General features: G+C 40.5%; 2 protein-coding genes and 1 non-coding gene across 3 annotated transcripts in view; 1 reads left to right on the top strand and 2 right to left on the bottom strand.

The window, feature by feature from the left end:
• MAGT1 (magnesium transporter 1) overlaps positions 1-15,640 on the bottom strand; it is a 20,028-nt gene extending 4,388 nt beyond the window's left edge. The window contains exons 1-8 of the mRNA XM_026652990.2: positions 15,530-15,640; positions 14,573-14,742; positions 13,331-13,448; positions 11,321-11,461; positions 10,621-10,761; positions 9,375-9,464; positions 5,365-5,428; positions 2,654-2,728 (exon numbers count right to left, since the gene is read on the bottom strand). Coding sequence (XP_026508775.1) covers positions 2,654-2,728; positions 5,365-5,428; positions 9,375-9,464; positions 10,621-10,761; positions 11,321-11,461; positions 13,331-13,448; positions 14,573-14,742; positions 15,530-15,619 — 889 coding nt within the window. The 5' untranslated portion in view covers positions 15,620-15,640. The remainder of the gene's footprint in view (positions 1-2,653; positions 2,729-5,364; positions 5,429-9,374; positions 9,465-10,620; positions 10,762-11,320; positions 11,462-13,330; positions 13,449-14,572; positions 14,743-15,529) is intronic.
• A 1,909-nt stretch (positions 15,641-17,549) lies between these two features.
• TRNAL-CAA lies at positions 17,550-17,667 on the bottom strand. The gene is made up of 2 exons: positions 17,630-17,667; positions 17,550-17,595 (listed from the first exon to the last, which is right to left on the bottom strand). It is a non-coding gene; the product is annotated as a tRNA-Leu (tRNA).
• A 299-nt stretch (positions 17,668-17,966) lies between these two features.
• On the top strand, positions 17,967-21,461 carry LOC112104463 (cytochrome c oxidase subunit 7B, mitochondrial). Its single transcript, XM_024196777.2, has 3 exons — positions 17,967-18,095; positions 19,253-19,377; positions 21,239-21,461. Exons 1-3 carry the CDS (start codon positions 18,059-18,061, stop codon positions 21,314-21,316), a joined length of 240 nt encoding a protein of 79 aa, XP_024052545.1. The 5' UTR covers positions 17,967-18,058; the 3' UTR covers positions 21,317-21,461.
• Positions 21,462-22,231: the final 770 nt, after the last annotated feature.

The raw sequence follows: 22,231 nt of genomic DNA, 5'->3' as shown, positions 1-22,231 counted from the left end.
AAAAAAAAAAAAAAAAAAAAAAAAAAAAAAAAAAAAAAGAGTTTGCTCTGAAACTCTGAGCCCAGTCAGGAGGGATCGTCTCCTGTCCTTTAAGAAGGCCTGTCAAAACTAAATGGGCCATTTTGGGACATCACAATACAAAGACTTTGGCTATGTCTATACAGCACACCGTACAACGGCGTGGCTGTGCTGCTGCAGCCGTGCTGTTGTAAGGTGCGCTGTGGCCGCTCTTTATCTCCCAGCGACAAAATAAAACCACCCCCAATGAGGGGCGGCAGCTCTGTCGACAGGAGTGCGGCTCCCGACAACGAAACTCTGTCCACAGCAGCGCTTTTTGTTGCTAAAATTTGTCGTTCGGGGGGGGGGGGGGTGTTTTTTCCCACACCTGAGTGACAAAAGTGCAATGTGGACATAGCCTTTATTAATTGCTCCTTCCATCCTTGAAGGGGCTATATGCAAAAGGGCTCGTCCCATCAGCTTGAATTTGGGAAGAAGCAAATACAAATAGCTGACAAGAAAATTTTTCATCTCTTTTGCGGTTTGGACTCTCCCAGGGCCAGAGCTACGAAATAGAAGCAGAGATCTGCAGGGTCAACTTGGGTTAGTCCTAAAAGACATTCAGAGCTGACAGATTACAACAACTCTGTCACCTTTTGAAAGCATACACTGCAACTCATTTGTTTATGTGTGTTTGCCTGCTTTAACCTTGTAATAACGCTCTCATTTCTCTGCTTAGTGAATAAATCCTTAGATCGTTTACTATAGGATTGGCTACAAGCATGGTCTTTGGTGTGAGATATAAAGGTACAAATTGACTTGGGTAGGTGAAAGGTCCTTTGGCTCTAGCAGTAACCTGAATATTTTTTGATCTTTGGTGTATAGCAACCACCTATCACTAAGTCCAGCTCGCCTGGTGGCAAGATAGACTGGAATGCCCAATGTGACTGTGACTCCCTGGTAAGACTTATAGTGCTTTAGGAGTTCACACTTGTTACTGGGTTTGTGAAATCTAATTATAGAACATACAACCGGTTTGGGGTCTTTGCCCTGCTTCTTGACAATCTGCCCTGAGGTTGACACTCATGGTAGCGAGCCACTCCAGACAGTGTGACGCACCCTATATTGATAATACAGATCCAGTATAGAAAAGCAAGCCCCTCCATCTCTTTTAATTAGCAAATACTACATAGCACTTATAAAAGTCCATATAACCCAGAGTGCCTTTTTTTCCTCTCTTGCACCTCACTAAGCGCCTCCAAATGCTTCTGTAGAAACAAAGTTCACCTCTTTCAGGATATACTATGCACAATAGTACAACTGCGTAGAGGAAAGCATCTCTCTCTCTCACACGTTGTGGAGGAGCAGAATAGGGGAAGGTAATTCCATCCCTAGGTTGGGAAGTAGCAGGGCAAAGGAGACAAAGGCTGGTGTCAATATCTCCCTGCTCCCATCCACAGGGCCAAGTGTGCAGGGGGAGTTTGAGCAGAATTAACTGTTGCAGATAAATGAGAGGAGCTAGTGCACGGCCAAATAAGAGTTCTTGCACATTAGAATATAGAAGGTTGTGGTTGGGTCAATGTATACTTTTCTGCTGAACCAACCGTCATGAACCGTAGAGAAGGAAATGTGCAAAACATTTCTATAAAACAGACAACACAGACCATGTACAAGCATTTTAAAAAAACTGAAATTGACAGTGTCCCTTTAAGAAGCAGCCCACAAATGAGTGTTTGAGAACCTCTGTGATAAACCATAACTGCCACAATCTATTGGGTCAATAATCTGTGAACTGACAATAGACTGAAAGAACATTAGTCGGCTGAGTTACACAAACCAAATGTATATAATGTTACTTGAGGTGTACATGCATCATCAGGTACTAAAATAGATCTGTGGAATGTGACAAGGTAAAGGCACAGCAGTGTGTAAAGGATTAGCAGGTCGCTGCCTGTTACATTGCTATTCAGGATGAAGTATAAACGGAAGGGGAAGGTGAGTCAGAGAAGAAAGCTGTATCTTCTCCCTTCCTGGTTGGTTAAAGCAAGGAAAGCCTCTGAGGAAATATTGCCCAGAGTTTTCCAGCTGATTTGCTCTCTGTTTCATGATAATTTTGTGCATAACAAACAAACAAATAAACCCTGAGGAAAGGGCTTTAAAAGGACTGAAGTCTGGAGCTTTATGTCCATTTCTTGGATGATGACTTATCTGGATTTTCAGTTAAAGGCCATCTTATAAGATCAAATATATATTTGATAACCTGGAGCGACCTTAGTGCTCATCCCTCCATTATGAGTTTAGTAGTTGAGCTTTTATTTTTTAGTAGTCTCTCTCAGAGAAACGAGACAATAGTTCAACACTATCTTGCTTCTCTCCTCTGTGCTCCAAGTCCACTCCAACAATTGTATGAATAAAAGATGGAATGTGAAATAACTTTGAATTTTATTGTTTTGCTAGATTTCAACACTGAAGGAAGAATTAAATGCAGAGAACCTAAACACCTTGGGGAAAAAAAACAACAACAAAAAACGAGCTAATAAGAGTGCCAGCATTGCAGTAAACCATCACCCTGGAAACGTTTCCTGAATGCATCTTCCCTTGATGAAGATTCAATTAAGCAACAAAACGCACTGCTTGGATTAAAAGTAGTACTTACTTTTTCTTTTCCCCACATCCATATCAGAAGTAGCAGCTTCATGCAGGAGTACCATTCCTAAAGTAACACCACCATCTGCAAAAGCTGTTTAAGGCTAAACTGACAGACACCATGTATTTATTTTTAAATTTAATAAATCCATTCAATCATAATCACATACATGGCACATACAAAACTTATTCGAAAGATTAAAGACTCCCCAGCCAACATAGACACTGTAGAAAAATTACAACTAACATGCAGTAATGGTAATATTATTCCAGGAAACACAGAAGAGCAAAAACCAGGAACATGTCAGGGATCTGTTTAAATGCACTAGCTACAAATCATAATTAGACTAAGCGAGCTTGCAAAAAATAGCACTTTTCCTCAAAAAGAGGGAGGTATGAATTAAGACCTTGCCTCTAATTCATATTGCTCTACCTTGTTCACCTTCCCATTCCTGATGAGAAGTGATTCTCAAAAGCTTGTCCATGTTATTTTAACTTCTGTTGGTCTAACAAGATGATAGTTAATATATTTCTCAGTTGTTGTTTAATTTGACAGATACCAGGCACAAACAGCAAAGTCTGGACTTTTCTGTTTTCAGTTTGAACTATTATTCACCAGTAAAGATATTGCTAAAATTAAGTCAGAATTTATAAGCTGGTTATGCTGTATTTGACCATAAGGAGATCTGACATAGTGAAACTCTATACACAACAAAACAGAATGCAAGCCCTACATAATTTAATTGCATTGTAATATGTACATTTCAGGCCTAATCCTGCTCCCACTGAAAAAGAAAGGGTTTTTATCATTGACTTCAATGGGAGCAATGTAGACCCTTCAATTCCAGTTGAAATGACTCTTCAGTTAGTGAAGCTACATGAAAAAAAATGACTTATTAAACGATTCTACCAAATTGTGCCTTTTTTGAAGAGCTGTAATTATTGGAAAATTTGGTAGGTACATGGGGGTAGTGGAGACACACAGACACACAAAATGAGAGCACTTTAAAGCCCCCAATTTGTTTTAACATCTTGTCATTGCAATCTGCCAGACACCTCGATAGGTGAAATTTGACTAGATTCAGAACCAACAGAAGAGAGTAATAATAGCTAAAAAAGGAAAGAAATTCCCTCTGCCCCAAAACTGGTCTTTATGGCAACACTTTTGCCTAAAAAAGCATCTCCCACGCTGTTCAACAAATGCACTGAAATTTGGAAACCCTTTCAAAACACAGAGTCACAAAATCTATCACCAACTTAAAACAATCAGAATAAATCAAAAGTGCAGTGAAAGAAAACAAACCTTCCTGGTGCTTTGTATGAAACTTAACATTAATTTCTTCATTCACCTGAATTGACAAGTTATATTGTGGCTACACTGTAATATTGTAAAGAGACAAAAGACTAAGCCTGTCATTTACTGAAATAAAGAGAGACGCGGGGGTGGGGGGGCGGGGAAGAAAAATAATTCACACAAGACCCATTTTGGAGCCTGATGAAACCGGATACCAGCTGAGAATTACAAGGTCAACTGTAGTTTTTTGTTTTGGTTTTAAAAACTAAGAATGTGAAACAATGAGAAAGTTGATACAAAACTTAAAATCGCATTATTTATATAATGTGTACCACCAAAATGCTTAGCAGAATTAAACAAAAAAACGGAAAGGAATTGGGGGGGGGGTAGAAAAAAGGTAGACTGCATTTTCAGATGAGAAGAGAGCTTGAGGTGGAGACACCCTAGAAAGTCTGCTCCAAATGGCAACAGCTAAAACAGAAAGGCTCACGCACCAGTGACCTTACTACGGGAAAGGGAAGTGAATGTTGTACTAGATCTTGAAATGATCCAGTAGATGTGGAGCCAGTGCACTAGCTTGATGTTATTATAGTACATTTTCTGCTCTTTGTACTTTGAAAATGCAGACAGGGGTATCTGAAGAGCGGGGACTTTGAGGCTGTAGAGAAGGTTGTTGCTATAGAAAAGGTGAGGAGACAAAACACCTGGACGAAGATTTCAGTAAGGAGATAAGGTAGTGGCATACAGAAGTGATGTGGAGGTAGGAATTGGTGGATTTACAGAAACACAAAAGATCCTTGTGGAGGAAAGTTCAGAAACAAGGACAACTAAGGTTACCGACAGTGGAAGGAAAAAAATTGCACATCTGAGCTGAGGAAAAATAGGAGAGAGGAGTTGAATTGGAAGATATTGAATTGGAAGAAAAACTTTAAAAACATAGGTTGAAGGCCGTGGTGACAAAGCTGTAAGTTTACTCTGTCAAGACAGAAAACAAAAGGTGTGAAACATTAGCATAATAGCTAAGGTTAAGAGAATAATAGGAGAACTTAGAAGTGTGCAGTGGCCCATGAACTAAGCATCTATGGGATTCCATTGGAGAGGAAGTCTTAGTACAGAGGAAAGAATCCACCACCAGAGAGAGAAAGAATGATGAGTTCTGCTTCCACCTACCTATTGCCAGACACCAACACAGACTGTCTCAAAGAATGCAGTGGTCCACAGCTTCATTTAAGGACATACTGAGTCCCAGGAGAAAGAGAAGAGAACGATAGTAACCTAATCCCGTTGAACTGACAGATTGTGGGCATAAGGAAATGTTGGCTGTTGGCATATTATAAAGGCACTACTCCTGTAGTGAAGGGAGAAGGTATAGGTTTGGCAGAAAATTAAATTGCCATCAGATGTGTATATTTCATTATAAAGGATACTAAACAGTAGAACAATGTGTGTTTCAGCCACAAATTGGGCTTGGCTGCTTCCATGGATATAGTTCTGTAAAAGACAAAATTCAATTAAGAAAGAAACTTCGGAGCAGAGTTTACAGTAATTAGTAATGGATATAAAACCCGGGGCTAGATTCTGTGTTCTCTCTCTCTGGAACAGAGCACAGAAAAGGTATCCCAGGAGCAGTGGGGACAAAAGTGGTTTTATGCAACCTTTGCACCATCCAGATACACCTCTACCCCGATATAACGCTGTCCTCGGGAGCCAAAAAAATCTTACCGCGTTATAGGTGAAACTGCGTTATATCGAACTTGCTTTGATCCGCCGGAGTGCGCAGCTCCCCCCCCGCCCCCAGAGCACTGCTTTACCATGTTATATCCAAATTCGTGTTATGTCGGGTCGCGTTATATCGGGGTAGAGGTGTATTGGGTTGCTGCAAGGCCAAAACCATCCTTCAAGTGTATGGTAGAGCATAGCCCCAGGGCTCTTAACTTACAGAAGTGTTACCTGGCCTGCCCTGCTGCCCAGATTCCCTTTAGTGCAGTGTGGAATACTACAAGCATGCCTTCTCCTGCCCTTGCCCCCCGCCACCCTCCACCCCCACGATGAGTTCTCTTCCTCTCCCTGTTTGCTGAGTACTGTGAAGAGGAGTAGCATAAACTCACATACACCACACCCCTATGTGATGAGAATTCTCCTCCAGCACCTTATGGGCCCTACATGTTGGGCCCCAGAATCAAGCACTTAAGGTCTTTCCAGGATAAAAAAGGGAAATAAAGAAACCAAAAGAAAGTTACCAATGGGAAAAGTTAAGAACAGAATGAAGAATAAAGCTAAAGTCTAAACAAAAATATTTTTTTAATTATGTTGAAAAAAATATCTGCCACATGTGCCCTTGAGAACAAGATAAACAGAAAGCAATAGCAAAATACAGGAAATGCTGATAAGAAAAATATTAAAAATGAAAAGTATTTTCGCTCAATGTGGCTTAGACAATAAAATATTAAGCACGGTTTGTTTTTAAAAGGTTGCAAACTGAATAGGTTAACAAAACAGTTTAGACTATATGGAGAATAAAATTTTACTGCTAGTCAGTTACTGTTGGAAAGCTTTGCGTATGTGGGGTTATGTTAGATCCCAGCACAAAAACATTTTTGACAGCAGCTCAGCAATACTTTATAACACTCAGAGAATTAAAAAGGAACATGGTTTGAAAGCGTATGTGTCTGTCTAGGTAAAGATCAAGATATGCTGCAGAAATATTTTCACGTTTTACTCACAGGTTAGTTGAAAGATCTGTGAAGCAGCATTCATTTCAGTGTCAATATCTGGGGCACAGGCATCTCAAGAGATGTCATACGCCCAGTACAACTGAGAAGCACTTGAGGTGCATCTTGCCTATCTGATATGCAAGGCAGAACTGAAGAGGACAAGACAGGCTAATATAACTTTTTAATGAGTCATAGGATTAAATTCTTATAAAATTCAGTAAAACATCACCAAAGAGAACAAAAGCATGTCTGAATACATATAAATAGAAATAATGGTTTTACATACTAGCTACTGGGTATGTGGGGGAGGTGAGGAGAGAAGAGCAGTTGTACATGTTAAAAAAAAAAAAAAAGGAAGGCCAGGTTCTGGGAGGCAATATAACTGTTTAACACAGAGAACCTGAAAGCAGCAGAAGAAAGCTGCTTAAAAGTCCAACTGCTGTCACTTCTCCCACTGCCCGGAGATGTCTTAGTTTCATTTTTTAAGATGTGTGTATGGAAGTGACAGAGTAGAGCAGCGGAGGGCATATGAGAGATGGAATTAAAATGTATGGAGTCGAGACAAAAAAAGAAGGGATTGAGATAAAAAGTAGATTAAAAAAACCAATTCGGTTAAAATAATGTACCCCCACAGTCTAAGCAGAGTGCAACTGTTGCGCTTCCTCTAAAATAACAAGAATATATTCTGGAAGAAAGCAGTTAGCACAATATCTATAAAATGTAATTTCAAGTTTGGAAGTAGAAAATAAAACAGGTATCATTTCTGACTCACCAAACATGTAACACGATAATTGGGACTTATCTACCCTAAATACATATATACTCGATAATAAGTCGGTTTGTTATAAGCCGACCCTCCCAAGATGGATAAGTAAAAATGGAAATTTTTTATGACCCGTTCATAAGCCAACCCTATAATTCAGGGGTCAGCAAACTTTGGCTCCTGGGCCATCAGGATAAGCCGCTGCCGGCCGAGATGGTTTGTTTACCTCGAGCATCTGCAGGCACGGAGGTAAACCTAAGTAAACAAAGTGTCCCAGCGCGCCAGCTGCTTACCCTGACGGGCCGGGACAGCAACTGGTGGGGAATTTTTTTGGTGGTGAGGGGGGGGAAGCTGGGGGTCAGGGGAGTAACCCCTGTGACCACCCCCCACATGACCCTAGCCCTAGCCCAGGACCCCCACACTCTCCTCATCCCATCCCTTCCCTTCTTATCTGGGGAGGGCCGGGGAGGATGTCTCTGGCCTGGCTGGAGCTGCTCCGGCAGGCTGGGCAGTGCAGCTGCAGCCTGCTCCGGCAGGCCAGAACGGGTGGCGCGGCCGCAGCATGTTCCAGTGGGCTGGGCTGGGCGGTACGGCCACAGCATGCTCCGGCGGGCTGGGCTGGGCGGCGTAGCCACAGCCTGCTCTGGGGGTGGGGCCGAGCAGCACGGCTGCAGCCTGCCAGCCCCGGAGCTGCAGCTGCTTCGGAGGCTGGGGGGACAGCAGCGTGGCCAGAAGCGGAGAGACTCTGGCCCCGCCTCTTCCCTTCTGGCTCCGCTGGCTGTGCTGCCTCTCCTTGCTCCCTCTGTTGGGGGAAGGGGCTGTGTCCCACCTCTCCCTCTCTATACCCGTTCATAAGCCGACCCCCTTCTCTGGTGCTTCCCTTTTTTACTAAAAAAATTCGGCTTATGAACGAGTATATACGGTAATTCTTTTTTGTATCTTCACTTAGCTTTTGATATGTCTACAGTGACAAACGGAAGCCTCCTCTTAAAATGCAGCATACCTGAAACTAAGAAGTCCCTCAGCATTTAAAAAATAAAATAAAAATGGAACTGTAGACAATGTAGTGCCCTCTTATGAATTGGCTTTCCCTGCTCCTAATACAGGGTTCTGTCTAGACCATTCCCTTTTTAGTATTAGCTATTACATGCAATCTAGTCATGAATTAGAGTGAATTATCATAACGAGTTGAGCATGGCATGTGATCTGGCTGGTCAAGATGATCATTCTTAGTCTGATTAGTGACTACATTTCTAGTTTTATTTTTATGTATTTTATTGCACACAAGAGAAACAGCTACAAAAGACAAAACACTTAAACCAGACATTAAGCAGCCTTTGTTCTTGGGTCACAGGGTTAATACCACCATTCTTGTGGCATGGATGCTAACTTATAAGGCACTACAGCAAATAGCAGTCTGGTTGTAATGAAATTCAAACCAATTAGTATATACTGTCACATTTACTCTATGTTCTGTAAGTACTAACAACTGTGTAGTAAACTTGATTGGCAAATTCTGACTTCATTGCTTTGTGATAACATCCAAAATATTAATTACAATCCACGGATTTAGAGGGACCCACATCTGGTCCTATCATTCTTTTGGCTAAGAAAAGATAATGTTTCCTCCTCCTTCTTAGTCAAAAGAGTGATAGGACCAGATGTGGGTCCCTCTAAATCCATGCTGGAGCCCTGCGGAGCTTTCTGTTCACACATCTTACTCTCAAGGCCCTTCTTTCATGATTCCTAGACTTCTGGCAAAGGATAGATAGGTATTCCTTCTAAGCCAGTTAATACAACTCCTCAAATTTGCCCACTGACTGATCTAGAGCTCCTTCTATAGTATTCCTACTCTTGCTGACTCAGGAAGCGAGAAATCAGAAACAAAACTTGCATCCTGGATTTTGTGTTTTTTAACATGGATCTTTTCACTGTAATCCTACAAAGATAAAGGACTTACCACTTGTCCTGTATGGGGATTCTTATGAGCATATGGTGGCCCTCTGATATGGTTCCACATTTGGCCTGATGTCATTGCTAGCACAAAACACTAGAAAGGAAGAAAGGAACAACATAAGACAAATTAGTATGGACCTCATATGTGTCTCTATTCAATTCACTTCACCCCGGAATGTACAGATGTTGATGTTGCCTTGTACTATGCATAGCACAGCATCTATTATTTATTGATAATGTTTTCTCATGGTTTGAACTGAAAAGCTTGCAATCAAGTAGTACTACCAGACAACCGAGAAGGAAAGATACATGAACCTCATCTTCACTTTAACCAAAAGTATGGACTTTTCCTTCCAGAAGTCATGTCTTTCAAAAATCATCTGTACTTAAACCTGAAAGTCTGTGGCACAAATAACCCTTTATGTAAAATATTAATACTGTAGTAATATAATCTGCATTACACTGAACTCTTGGTCCCAGTACTTCTGGATTTTGCCATTATGATCAAAAGACTCTTTACAGTGACTACGTTCTAGCCAAGATGTCCTCTCTTCTTAGAAGAACAATAAGCTCACATTTCAAGGAACATTGGATTTGCCAAACTAGATCAGACCACTGTCCCATCAAATCTGGTATCAACTAATAGCTAATAAAACCACACCAAAGCCATATAGAAGGAAAGAGATTCTTTCCGATCTTCTGAATGCTATCAACATATGTCCTGATATATAACGTTTGACTGACTGTATCTTGAATAACTTCCAACACTGTTGGTCATAAAATTATTCAGCCCCTTTTATAAATCCAGCACCCGTACCAATACTTAGGACTTTGAGCTGTAATTCCAGAGGCCAAATAGCAAATATTTGAGTCTAAAGCCTGTATTTTAATATCCTGAAAAATGAGTTTTACTGAAATAGACTAGGGATAATCAGATCAGTATAAACTGGGTAAAAAACTCATTTTAAATAAAATTCACACTAATAATGAGTGTGGAGGGATGTGGCATGTGGTCTGGCCTCATCTGTTTGGTTACAAATGCTCTCCTAAATTGCTCATGTTCAGCTTACACTGAGGTCAGTGGGAGAATCTGGTTTATAATAAGACCAGTTGAAGGAAAAAGGTTATTTGTTTCACCACTAAATAGTTTTCCACGCAGGAGAGGTAACAAAGCAAATGCAATATTTCCTTCCCTTTAAATTCAATCTGGATCAAGTTGAAACAGGTTAAAAAAAGGTAATTTTGCTTACCAAAGCAGCAAAAGCCCAGCCAGTTTTGTTATAGAGAAAATCCAGGTTGCTTCTTCGTAAGTACACAAGGCCACCAATGACTGCCAGCAGCAGACCCAACATCAAGGGACCAGCATAATTTGGGGGTCTTATCACTCGAATCTATGGAAGCACAAAAGGTTATGTTAAAAAAATTCTTTTTTTAAAAAAAAGATGATGAATATGGAGAAATAAAACCATACCAACATACAAAATACGCCAACTTAATATTTCTTTAATAATTTTAACTGTAGTTCAGAAATTAATACTTTTTCTCTTTTGTTTCAATAATACATACTATGGAGCAAAATCTGTTAGGCCATATTTAATATTCTGCCTGTGATAATAATAAAACAGCTTTATTTTCATAGAGGTGGATGCTTCTACTGGTGGGTGAATCCACATAAATTTGTAAAGTGATTTGGAAATATTCTAGATGGAGAGCATTAAATAAATGTAATATATTATAATGTGGCATGTAAAAAAAAAGTTACCTGTTTTTAAAATATACTTAATCTATAAAGCTCAGCTAGACACAACGGGGCTTAGGACCTACTTTGAATAGTGTCACTGAGTAGTCAATTAGAATATTTTTCCTTAACCATATTGTATAGCTGGCAAACAGACTCTCCACAGCTAGATTTACATCACAGGAAGGAAATGAAAGTCTATCTGTACTCACATTGACATCAGTCCTATCAGCTATCCAGCGAGCAAGCTGCTCGGCCGCAAAACCTCGCACCTGCAGCTCATATGTGTCACCCCTTTTAGGTTTCCCTTTAGCTGGGAAGTTAATGAAGGTTGGAGCTGAATTCATGTTTAGCTGCATTAAAAAGATTAATAAATAAAAGTAGAAGTGAAGCATCAAGAATTAAGTAATTTAGCCATTTAAACTTTTCTTATTTTATTGCAAGATTATCATTCATATTTTGTCCTGGTGCTTATGCACATAATTAAACAAAAGGGCTATTCATAAAATAGATCTAATGGGTATTCCAACAAAAAATGGTATAGTAGCTTGAATGCTTTTTTCTCAAAAAATGGTCTAGGATATGCAAAAATCCATGACACAAAATTATGTATACAGTACATTAGTCAGGCACATTCTTCTTGGATGCTCCATACTTTCTTCTCTCTTCAGTATCCAGAATGTCTTGAGACACCCACAGTTATTTGATACCCAATGCTAGCAGTAATACACATCTCAGAAAGCAGTTTGAGATTGGTTATTCTCCCATTAGGTTTAACACAGCACTGTTTAATTTCTGCTATAATCAATATTCTCATGTCTTCAGTACTCATGTCTGTGGTTGGCAAAGAACTCAAAGAAGGCTGGACAGTTAATACATGTACCTGAAATCTGCTGATAATTGAGAAAGCTCCTGAGAGTTGTCTATATGGTCAAGTACTATTCTTGCCCTTGCTCATAAAGGAAGGTTTTTTGAGTCTTTGTATACAAGTATATCTATAAAGAAATCTATATAGTAGTATCTAGAGGAAACATGTATTGGCATCAAAAGATAATCACATATATCTTAATGAATATTGATGAGCCTTCTTTTATTGTGTTCTAGCATATTCCTATAGTGAAGCAGCTATTTCTGTCATAAAAGACCTGCATAAAGTTTCCAACAGCAAGGCTTCACCAAGATTTCATCATGAGCCCAAACCTTAGAAAGGGTGTGTAAACATTTCAGTGGCTCTGGACTGAATTACGCTTTTAGACTGAAACAATCATGGCACTCAAAGCTTGGCAAATCAGCTACAAAATCTGATTTTCCTTTTGAGTTGCTTCAACATGAAACTGAAATCACAGGTTTGTAAAGATCCAACTGTAAATCTCCAAGATCAAGATTTGATAATTCTCTGAAAACAAATTAACACAAACATAATGTACATTCTGGATCAAGTACTATCCTGAATAATAACTTGTATGATTGAGCTGCACAGGTTCCAAATAACTTGAAAGAATGCAAGGAGGGTGGCGTTTCTAGTTTCTTCTGATGATTTTGCACTTCTTTCAAAAACAGATTGTGTGTCTTAAGAGACAGACCACAGATTGTTTGCCTATAACTAACATGGACTTTTATTTTTAGGAAAAAATGAAGTAAGTGGACATTTTAAAGAGTAATTTACTGTGCATTCCTAGTAACTTGTCACATTTCTGAAAATCAGATAGACATGAAAATCAGTTTTCTGACACTCCTCCTTTAAATGGGACACCGAGTTTCTTAAAAATACCTTTATAAGAAATTAAAGGTTCTTCCGTCCCCCACTGCTTTTAGAGTTAGAAGTCTTGCAAACTGACAAACATTTAAATTAGTTCCAGTATTTTATAAGTCATTGTAATTCCATTATTACATTGAATGGCATTACAGGAGTTAGACATAAAAGACCTAATCAGGTCATCCAATCTATCACTCATGCCAATTCAGCACTGTTCCCTGCATATTAGTAGTAGTTTGGCCTATTAGTGCTACTGTCACATTAGCAAACAAATCTTGCATATTTCTCATAGACTAGAGGGTTGTTGCGGTAAAAAAATCTCTGCAATTTTTATTTTACAGCTGTTTCGTTACAGATTGGCCAGCATCCCTCATTATAGTACTACTGTACCATATCTTCTGAATTGTAGATTTCTTTATCACTCCCCCCAACTAAAAATCACTTTAAAAAATGAAAAATAGATTACCATCTGAAATACATCTGAGCCTTCATCAAAATCCACCATGGCAAAAAAAACCTTATTGGTAAATGCACTGGAGTATCGCCAGGAGTTTGCCAGAATCTGGTATTCTTCATCAGCTTGCCTGAAAAAACATATAAAACCAGATGCGATATTCATAAGAGTATGTCAAAAACAGAGGGACCTATGAACATACTTCCAGCTCTAACATCTCACTGGAAGTAACACATCTCCCATCCCCACCAAAACTCTTTTTAAGTTAACATTTTAAAACTAACAAGACATGTCATGCTTCACTGCTCATTCATACGGTTTTCAGCACTGGGCACATGGAGTTTTTTGTTTTTAAGATGGGGGGCAGATCTTCTGGACTGGTCAAGCTGCACTGGGCCCACAATCGGGAGGCAGGGTACATGCAAAGCTGATGCTTAAGGCTGTTCTTCATTGTGCACAGCTGCCTGTGCTCCAAGGTGCTGTTGTGACAGCTGAGGATCATCAAAATGCAGCAGAATTCAAGGTGTGCCCTCTTCCCCCAGCATGCTGTACATGGAGGTGACCCAGAGATTCCCCAGACTAGCCATTAAAGCCTTCTTCAGAGTCCCTTTATATCTCTGGAGCAATGCAAAGTGACAGAAGCAGAACCCAGGAACTGATACAGTATAAATGTAAATAAATACTCTAGATATGAGCAAAATCTCAAACTACAAGGCTCAACAGCAAACTCTAAAAAAAAGTGTTTAGCCATTCACCCAAAAAGATTAACGTTAACCCTTTCATTTGTCCAAAAGCTTCCCTTTTTCATAGTGCACAGCTGCAATTATTGCAGCACAGAGATCAATACAGTTAATGTGACTTTAGATGATCTGTGGATCTGCATATACAAGAGATTGCATTAGAAAAATACTACTACAGTTTATTGTATCTTAATCTCTCCCACTCTGAATGAAACTGCTCAAATTCAAGAAAAAAGTACTGCAAAGTAGGAGGGTAAAACTTTTACTCACTCAGAACATATGGCACTTTTTACAGTAATCATTAAATTTAAGTATCAGAGGGGTAGCCATGTTAGTCTGGATCTGTAAAAAGCGACAAAGAGTCCTGTGGCACCTTATAGATAACAGACGTAGTCTGACGAGGTGGGTATTTACCCATGAAAGCTTATGCTCCAATACGTCTGTTAGTTTATAAGGTGCCACAGGACTCTTTGTCATTAAATTTAAGTTCTTTAGAATTTAATTAAGTCCATACTTGCACACGGCACATTGTCTGTGAGGCTGAAGAGCAGTGAACATCACAACCACTGAGTAATTTCTTGGTGGTGCCTTTACAAGGCGACGAAACTTGTCTCCGTTCATTCGGATAACGGCTCTTTTGCTGGCCCACTCCATCAGCTGGCTAACTTTTTCAGATAAAACCATCTAAAAAATAAAGTAAAAAATGTTTATTTTAAAAACTGGACTGAACATTAAAGAGAGTCTTGTCTTTTGATACTCTGAACCGTTAACAGTCTCATGATGACATTTCAACAAGATGACTGAAATCCAAAAGAAAGCAAGACACACATTATGTGGTCAGGTTGAGAGAGTCCACAGATCTTTATTACAATAATGTTCAATGGGAGTTCTGAGCGTTCAGTACTTCCAAAAAATCAAGTCAAAAGCCAATGATCAAGCATTAATGTACCAAGAAAACAGATCCTAATGTTGTCCAGTAATGCTAAGCAAGCCTATTGATTAAATTATAGATTAGTTTTGGATCACTTCTTGTAACTGAAGAACATTACCTTGATCAAAAAATAACTGCTCAGTTGCAATGATTTCTCTATTCCCGATACTGTCAATAGGCTCCATTCTCTTTAGCTAATCCAGACAAACCCATACACAAGTAGTGCAATCGTTTTCACGTATAAAAATACTTATCTGCATGTAAGCTTGGACACATCTTAGTGACAGCAACTAAGCAAGGGCCACAATTCTTCCCTACCGATGACCACAGATGACCCCTCCTCAGGCAGGGCCCGGCTCCCCTCACTACCTCCCCCCCCCGGGCGGAGGGCGCTCCACAGGCGGGGGCCCGGCTCCCCAAGGCTGGGCAGCCCAAGGACATGGCCGGGCGGAAGGTAGCCGGGCAGACTATGGCCCCTACAGCTCCGGGGATCCCGGGCTGGTTTCTCCCTCAGCCCAGCTGGCGGCGGAGGGCCCTCACCTCCTTCCTCTTCTGCCCTGCAGCCCAGGGTCCCTCGCAGGCCATGAGCACCACCAAGACTCCCAACATCAGCACTCGCAACGCCGCCATGTCCGCTCCTTCCACCGGCACCCGCCGCCTATTGGCCCAGCCGCTACTCAAGCACTTGCTCACGAGCAAGACTGACAGGCTACTTCCCATTCACATCCTTGGCTCAGGCTCGTTTTCTATTGGTCTAACGTCCTCATCCGTCAGCCAATCATAACGAGGCAAGCTGTTGTAGTTCCATTGGCTGTTTGATGAATGGGGAGGAGTGGGTTCGGAGGGCAAGGGAGCGGAACTAGCAGTCGGATACGGTGTAATAGGGACCGCAGGGTACAGAGGGGAGCTAGGCTGGGCCGGGTTTTGGAGTGGGATGAGTTGGGGCAGCAGCACCATGGCAGTTCAATAGTTGGAGTAAGGACAGCATTACAGACAGGGCACAGGGCAGCATCAGCAGCGCAGAGGGGGTGCCTCATGGTACCGAGGTGTCCAGTCTTGCTTGCACATTATTCTAGGTGCTATCTAAGCAATTATTTCTCTGGGAGTCTCACCTGCAGCTCGCATTGCACTGATAGTCTTTTCCTGTCCTATCACATTGCAAATGTGAATCTTAATTTGCTATCCTCGTGAAGCACCCCAGGATTGCATTTTCAGCATTACTGAGGACTAACATGGACTTCTCTTCAGTTAAAAGTCCGTTTTCCAGATTGCTTTCCTTGGCTTCCATTTTTCTGAGCACGATCCATTACGTCACTGGTTCTCCATTTCCAACTTTCAACTGTTTGCCCCTGAAATTGTTACTCTATTAACTGCTAACCATGTGCTTCAACGTCTATGAAAAGTCCATGAGATCGGAAGGCACCGACCCTCTGAAGGAGGATGGGTCTGTTAATACACAGAAGACACTTTATACATTTATATTCGGTTAGACACAGGATAGCGGGAGCAACCAACAGGATGGCTGGATGCCGCTGAAGAAATAGAGCATGCCGGGAATATTATAATTAGGAAAATAATCTTATTAGTAGATCCTCAAATACCCAAGCATACCCCTCTCATGCAGCTACACAATCCTATATTCCTATTCTGTGGTATTTATTTTAAAGTATCATCTTGATCGGTCAAGTTTTATTTCTTTTATGCTGTAATACTTTGTGCAGATTTGGGCCCTCGTGCTGTAACTGGGTCTTCCTAAGAAGACCCTTGCACGCAAGTGGAGCCTCGTTGACCTAAAACAAAGCAGCTTCTCGATCTGTGATCTTGATGGATCATGAAAACTGTCTGGAATATATCAGTATAGCTATAATAGATCAATATCGATAACATACATAGTTATACACAAATAGAGATGTACGTTATACATACAGGAATGTATGTTCTTTCTGTCAAGACAGGCACTATCATATCTATATCTATAGCAAGCTAGCAATATCAAGAAAGATGGAATGGACTTCCACACCTATATCTTTCTGTGTATGATATAGGTATGGATTTAAATTCTATCTTTCTCGAAATATTCTTACTGAGAGATTTTAAATCGGTAGCCATTACATATGCAAGAGTTTACGTGATGTAAGTATTTAACTATGTTCTTTATACTTATTATATGCACCCGTTTGTATAGATATAAACTGTGATCTTTCAGTCATATAACTACATGTTTAATTTTACTCATATGCACATATATTTGGAAAATCAGAGCCACGGGGATTTTACATTATTAAGATCGACACATCAGTGATCAAGTTAGATCATTCCCATGAATCAGTTAAGGATATCTCTGAATATATAATGTAAATCCGTGTCTTTATTTAGTAATTTTTATAATGTAAGTCCCTATTTAATAGGCGCCACAATCTATATTTATATGGTGTAAATTTCTGTCTGCGTGAGCTGAGGTGATCCCTACCCTGCCGTGTAGTAAAACGCTTCCTCCGGTGCTTATTACAGTTAAACTCGGTGTTTTACACACACAAACACCGACACACAAAAAAAAATGTGTCAGAAGTGGGATTCGAACCCACGCCTCCATACGGAGACCAGAACACCCAGCCCTCGAGAGAGGAAGGCACTTTAAGCCTTGAGTCTGGCGCCTTAGACCACTCGGCCATCCTGACACTGCTTTTGACATGAGCAGCTGGGAGATCCTTATTGTTCACTGCAGAGTCAGCGCCACTAGGACTGTTCCCCTGACTCTCTAGTTCCCGTGGCAAAAGCCATCACTAGCGTAGGACGTGTGGGGGAGCCCGTGGGAGTACCGGGCCCCCAGGTTCCCGGGTACAGGGGCTTCTTCCCGTATGCCTGTGAGAGCCCCTCCACGCAACCGCGGGAACTACATTTCCTATAATGCCGTGGGGCCGCGCTCAGGAAGAGAGTGAACTACATTTCCCACGGGGCGCATGCGCTGCGAGTGGACTTCCTGGCTGGCCACCATTTTGTTTTTCACTGCTCGCAAGGGTATAAGGCGAAGAGGGAGAAAGGCAGAAATTATCCGTCTAAGACGCCAGCATGTTGTCTCTGGCCAAGACCGCGGTGCGCCTCAGCGGTGAGCTGTGGAGGAGTCCTCCGGGGCACAGCCGGGCGGGTACCCCCCAGAGTCCCAGTCCCCTCCGAACCGAGAGCCCGTGACCCTTTTAGCGCCCCTCTCTCGGGTTCCGCTCCGCAGCGACTGGTCCGCACTGGAACCGAGTCCCCTCTGCAGTCAGTTGCCTCCGGGAGCCCGTTCCCCGTCCGGGTAGCCTCCGCCTAGGCGTGGGGAATGACTTGGGCCCAGGGGTCTCGTATGGATGCTGTTGTAGGAACGAGACCTTGGATTGTTACCTTCCAAAGCAGAGTGGGCGTGATATATCCTGGAAGCCTATCGATTTACGGGTGATGTCTTGTGTTTTAGCACATATGTAAACGTTTGGGGAAACGTTTAATTTAAGCTAAGTGGTTTTTAAAGTGGAAGAGAAAAATGTTTTAATGTTAGGGAGACAGTCACAAACTAAAACACAATTTCAGTGTTTTGCCTACATAAAATGCTCTGGAAATAACTTCAGATACAGCCTTCTTGAAGTTGGTTGTCTTGGCCTTGATCTTACCTAATACATTTAATTTCACAAGAGTAAGTTCATACAAAATTGTTCAGATATTGGGATTTATATTTCAATTAGCATTGTCTACACAGTGCAGGAGTCTTTTTTCTTTTTTCCTGTGAGATCATCTTAAGTTTTCTGGCTTCTTTGCTTCTTCTGGAAACACTTGGATTAATTACAGACATTCTTTGTTAAAAATAACGTGTGTATTGATCAGTTCATAAACTAACCATATATTTTAGCATTTGAGGAAGTGATCGTACCTAGAGTGGCACTAGAGATTCTAAATTGAGTTAACAAAAACTCTTAATTTCTGTGGGTGTATTTTATAGTTAATGAAAATTTTAAAGTAGCTTGCCAACCAAATAGAATAAAATGTTAAGTCTCTTTGATGGATTTGTCTAAAATGGATAATTTTCTCTGTTCCAGCAATTGTGTGGCTTTGTAATGCTGCCAGAATGTTACGAAGTCTTGTGTCTATCTTTCTGTTGTAATGAAGAGCATCCTTATTCTTAGTGTTCTGAAGTCCATCTTTTCTAGGGGCTGGACGGGAGGACTGCCAGAGACTTGAATAGATGTAAGATGTATCAATGGACTGATACATATTTTTGACCATTTCTCTTAGCTCGGGGCACTCAGTGGATTGCAGCAAGACAGAGTCACCACAAACATGTGCCTGACTTCCATGATAAATATGGCAACATTATACTACTTGGTGGAGCCCTATTTTGTGTCTCCATTTGGGGATATGTAAGTACTGTATGATTGGTACTATCACTAGTGTCTGCTATAACTATAGTCCTGAATTTGCAAGTTGTTACGCACCTTTATAAGGATTTGCCTATATGAAGCAACTTGAAGTATTAGGGCTTTGGGGTTTCCTGAAAGAGTAATTTTGTATGCATTAATACCCCAAAGGGAAGTGATTCATTAGTCCAACTTTAAACCTAGATCTTCAATAGGCACTTATTTTGAAAGTCAATTTACTGCAAGTCTTCAGAACTGTTAAACAGCTTGATTAAATATAAGCTAAGCACACTTCCTTTTGTCTAATAATTCATTTCCAAAATGGGCAGTTGGATGAGTGAGCTATTCACCTCAAGTTTTCCTTTTATGTTGGTGAAAATATTGTGTGGCTGTACTATAAGAGCTAAATATTAGACTGATGCTGTTATCCCCTGAATTTCACAGTATCAGTTTTAAAATATTTTAAATATAGCTTTCTAATACAGTATGTGACAGAAGTCTCCTTTTATGTAGAGTTTATTAAAAGACAGGTGTTGTTGAGGAGTTCTTAATATTTCTGTAATACAAATTACTATTGTAAAATAGTATAAATGTAATATCAATGGAATCAGTGTAAAGGGCTGAATAAGATGTCAAATCTGAGTCTAAAAACAATACTGATAGAGAATGATGCCCCTCAACTGTATTCTTTTTTTAATTTCTTGTTCTTGAACAGTTGCATAGGTTAAAGATACTATAAAACTGTCACTGTAAAAGGAGACTCTAATATGCATAACTGTTACTCTGTATAGCTTTATTGGATTTGAGGGCTACTAACTATTACCGGTAATAATGGTTAGGGTCCTATCAAATTCATGGCTGTGAAAAATGCATCACGGACCATGAAATCTTTTGTGTACTTTTACCATATAATAGGGTATTTTTTATAGTAAGTACCCTATGCTACAGGGTAAAAGTATACATAAGTACACACTTTTCTCAAACTGGGGGTCCCCACCCAAATAGGGTGACCAGACAGCAAGTGTGAAAAATCGGGACAGCGGGTGCGGGGTAATAGGAGCCTATATAAGAAAAAGACCCAAAAATCAGGACTGTCCCTATAAAATTGGGACATCTGGTCACCCTTCACCCAAAAGGCGGTAGTAAGGCTATTGTAGGGGGAGGCACAGTATTGCTACCCTTCTGTGTTGCTGCTGGTGGCAGTGTTGCTTTCAGATCTGGGCACTCAGCCAGCGGATGCTGCTCTTTGGCCACTCCGCTCTGAAGGCAGTGCAGAAATAATAGTGGCAATATTGTGACCCTCCTACAATAGCCCTGTGACCCCCTTTTGGGTCAGGACCCCCAGTTTGAGAAATGCTGAGTCTTAAGGGCTTTATGTGTTTTTATATTTTACCATTTTTAAATACATACTCATGTTTATTACAACACTGAAATTTAAGATTTAAATATCTGAAACCATGAAATTCAAGATTTTTAAAATGTGATAACTGTGAAATTTACAAAAATTTACAAAAATGAACCGTGAATGTGGTAGGTACCTAATAATAGTCTTTTCAGTCTAGCAGAGCATGATGCAATAGCTGAGAGTTGAAGTTAGACAAACTCAGACTGGAAATAAGGCATAATTATTTAACGGGAGAGTAATCGGCCACTGGAACAACTTACCAAGGGTCGTGGTGGATTCTCCATCACTGACCACTTTTTAAATCAAGATTGGATGTTTTTCTAAAAGATATACTATCAGAATTATTTTGGGGAAGTTCTATGATGTTATACAGGAGATCAGCCTAGAGATGATCACAGTGGTCTTCTGGCCTTAGAATTTGACAAACTTGTTCTTATATAACTTTTTAATCTATTACAGGTGGCAACACAAACTGGAATTGAGTGGAATTTATCACCTGTTGGCAAAGTTACCCCAAAAGAATGGAGAGAGAAATAGCCTTTGTTTATTCTGGACTGAAATGTGCAGTAATCCTGAACTGGTCTGAATTTTCATTTATGCCATACATGTAATGGCATCTGTTCACTGATTATTGCCATCTGTGATGTGGCATTACTGGTGTAATAAATATATTTAAAAATTCTTTTGTTCATCTAGGTCTTATTCCTGTCCCATGTTTCATGGCTTGCTATAAAAGTATAGTGAGCAATTTTAGGAATATTGCTTGGTTATAAAATTTTGACTGTTATATATATGATATTCCTTAAGAACCACTGAGATGAGTTTAGGTTAGATGCAGATGATGAAGTAACTGAAGGCAAATGCTCTTAAATGTCTGGTTATTGCAAAAAGATCCATGTGGGCAGACACGTCTACTTGGGTAGACTTTATTCACTTCAGCTGGACTCTGCATGGAGACTTATTGCAGGGACACATCTTTCATTCTTAAATCACAATTCTTTTAACAAAGAAGCATTGTACTCCCTTTTTTTTTTTTTTTTTTTTCTGCCACATAGTAATCTTCTTAAGGGCTGCAAGGGGCACTGGTTTATCAAGTCTCCCTTTCAGGAACCTAGCATCCTCTACTTCTCACTTAGAAAGTGAACTTACCTGAGTAAATTTTAAAAGTACCCATTAGCCAGAATAATTGTAGTGTGGAGATAGCAGCAAGAAGTGTATGCTTACAGTTTGCAAAAGTAAGTAGCTAGTGATTAATATAGAGGGGAGGCCAAAATGTTCAAAAATAGACTGCCTGTATAAGAGGGCCAAACATGGCTTCTGCTTGACATCAGACTTCTGCTGAAATGGTTCTTGAACTCAGAAGGTCAGTGGGAAGCTGGTAGTACCTGCCTTCTCGCCATCTGTGGTGCTTTTTGGAGTCGAGAATGCTCTTAAAGGTCTGACTGAGGCTCT

Source organism: Terrapene carolina, unplaced genomic scaffold (genome assembly GCF_002925995.2).
Source record: "Terrapene carolina triunguis isolate 2854851 unplaced genomic scaffold, T_m_triunguis-2.0 Scaffold131, whole genome shotgun sequence".
Classification (NCBI taxonomy): domain Eukaryota; kingdom Metazoa; phylum Chordata; order Testudines; family Emydidae; genus Terrapene; species Terrapene triunguis.
This window is presented reverse-complemented; position numbering and strand designations above follow the sequence as displayed.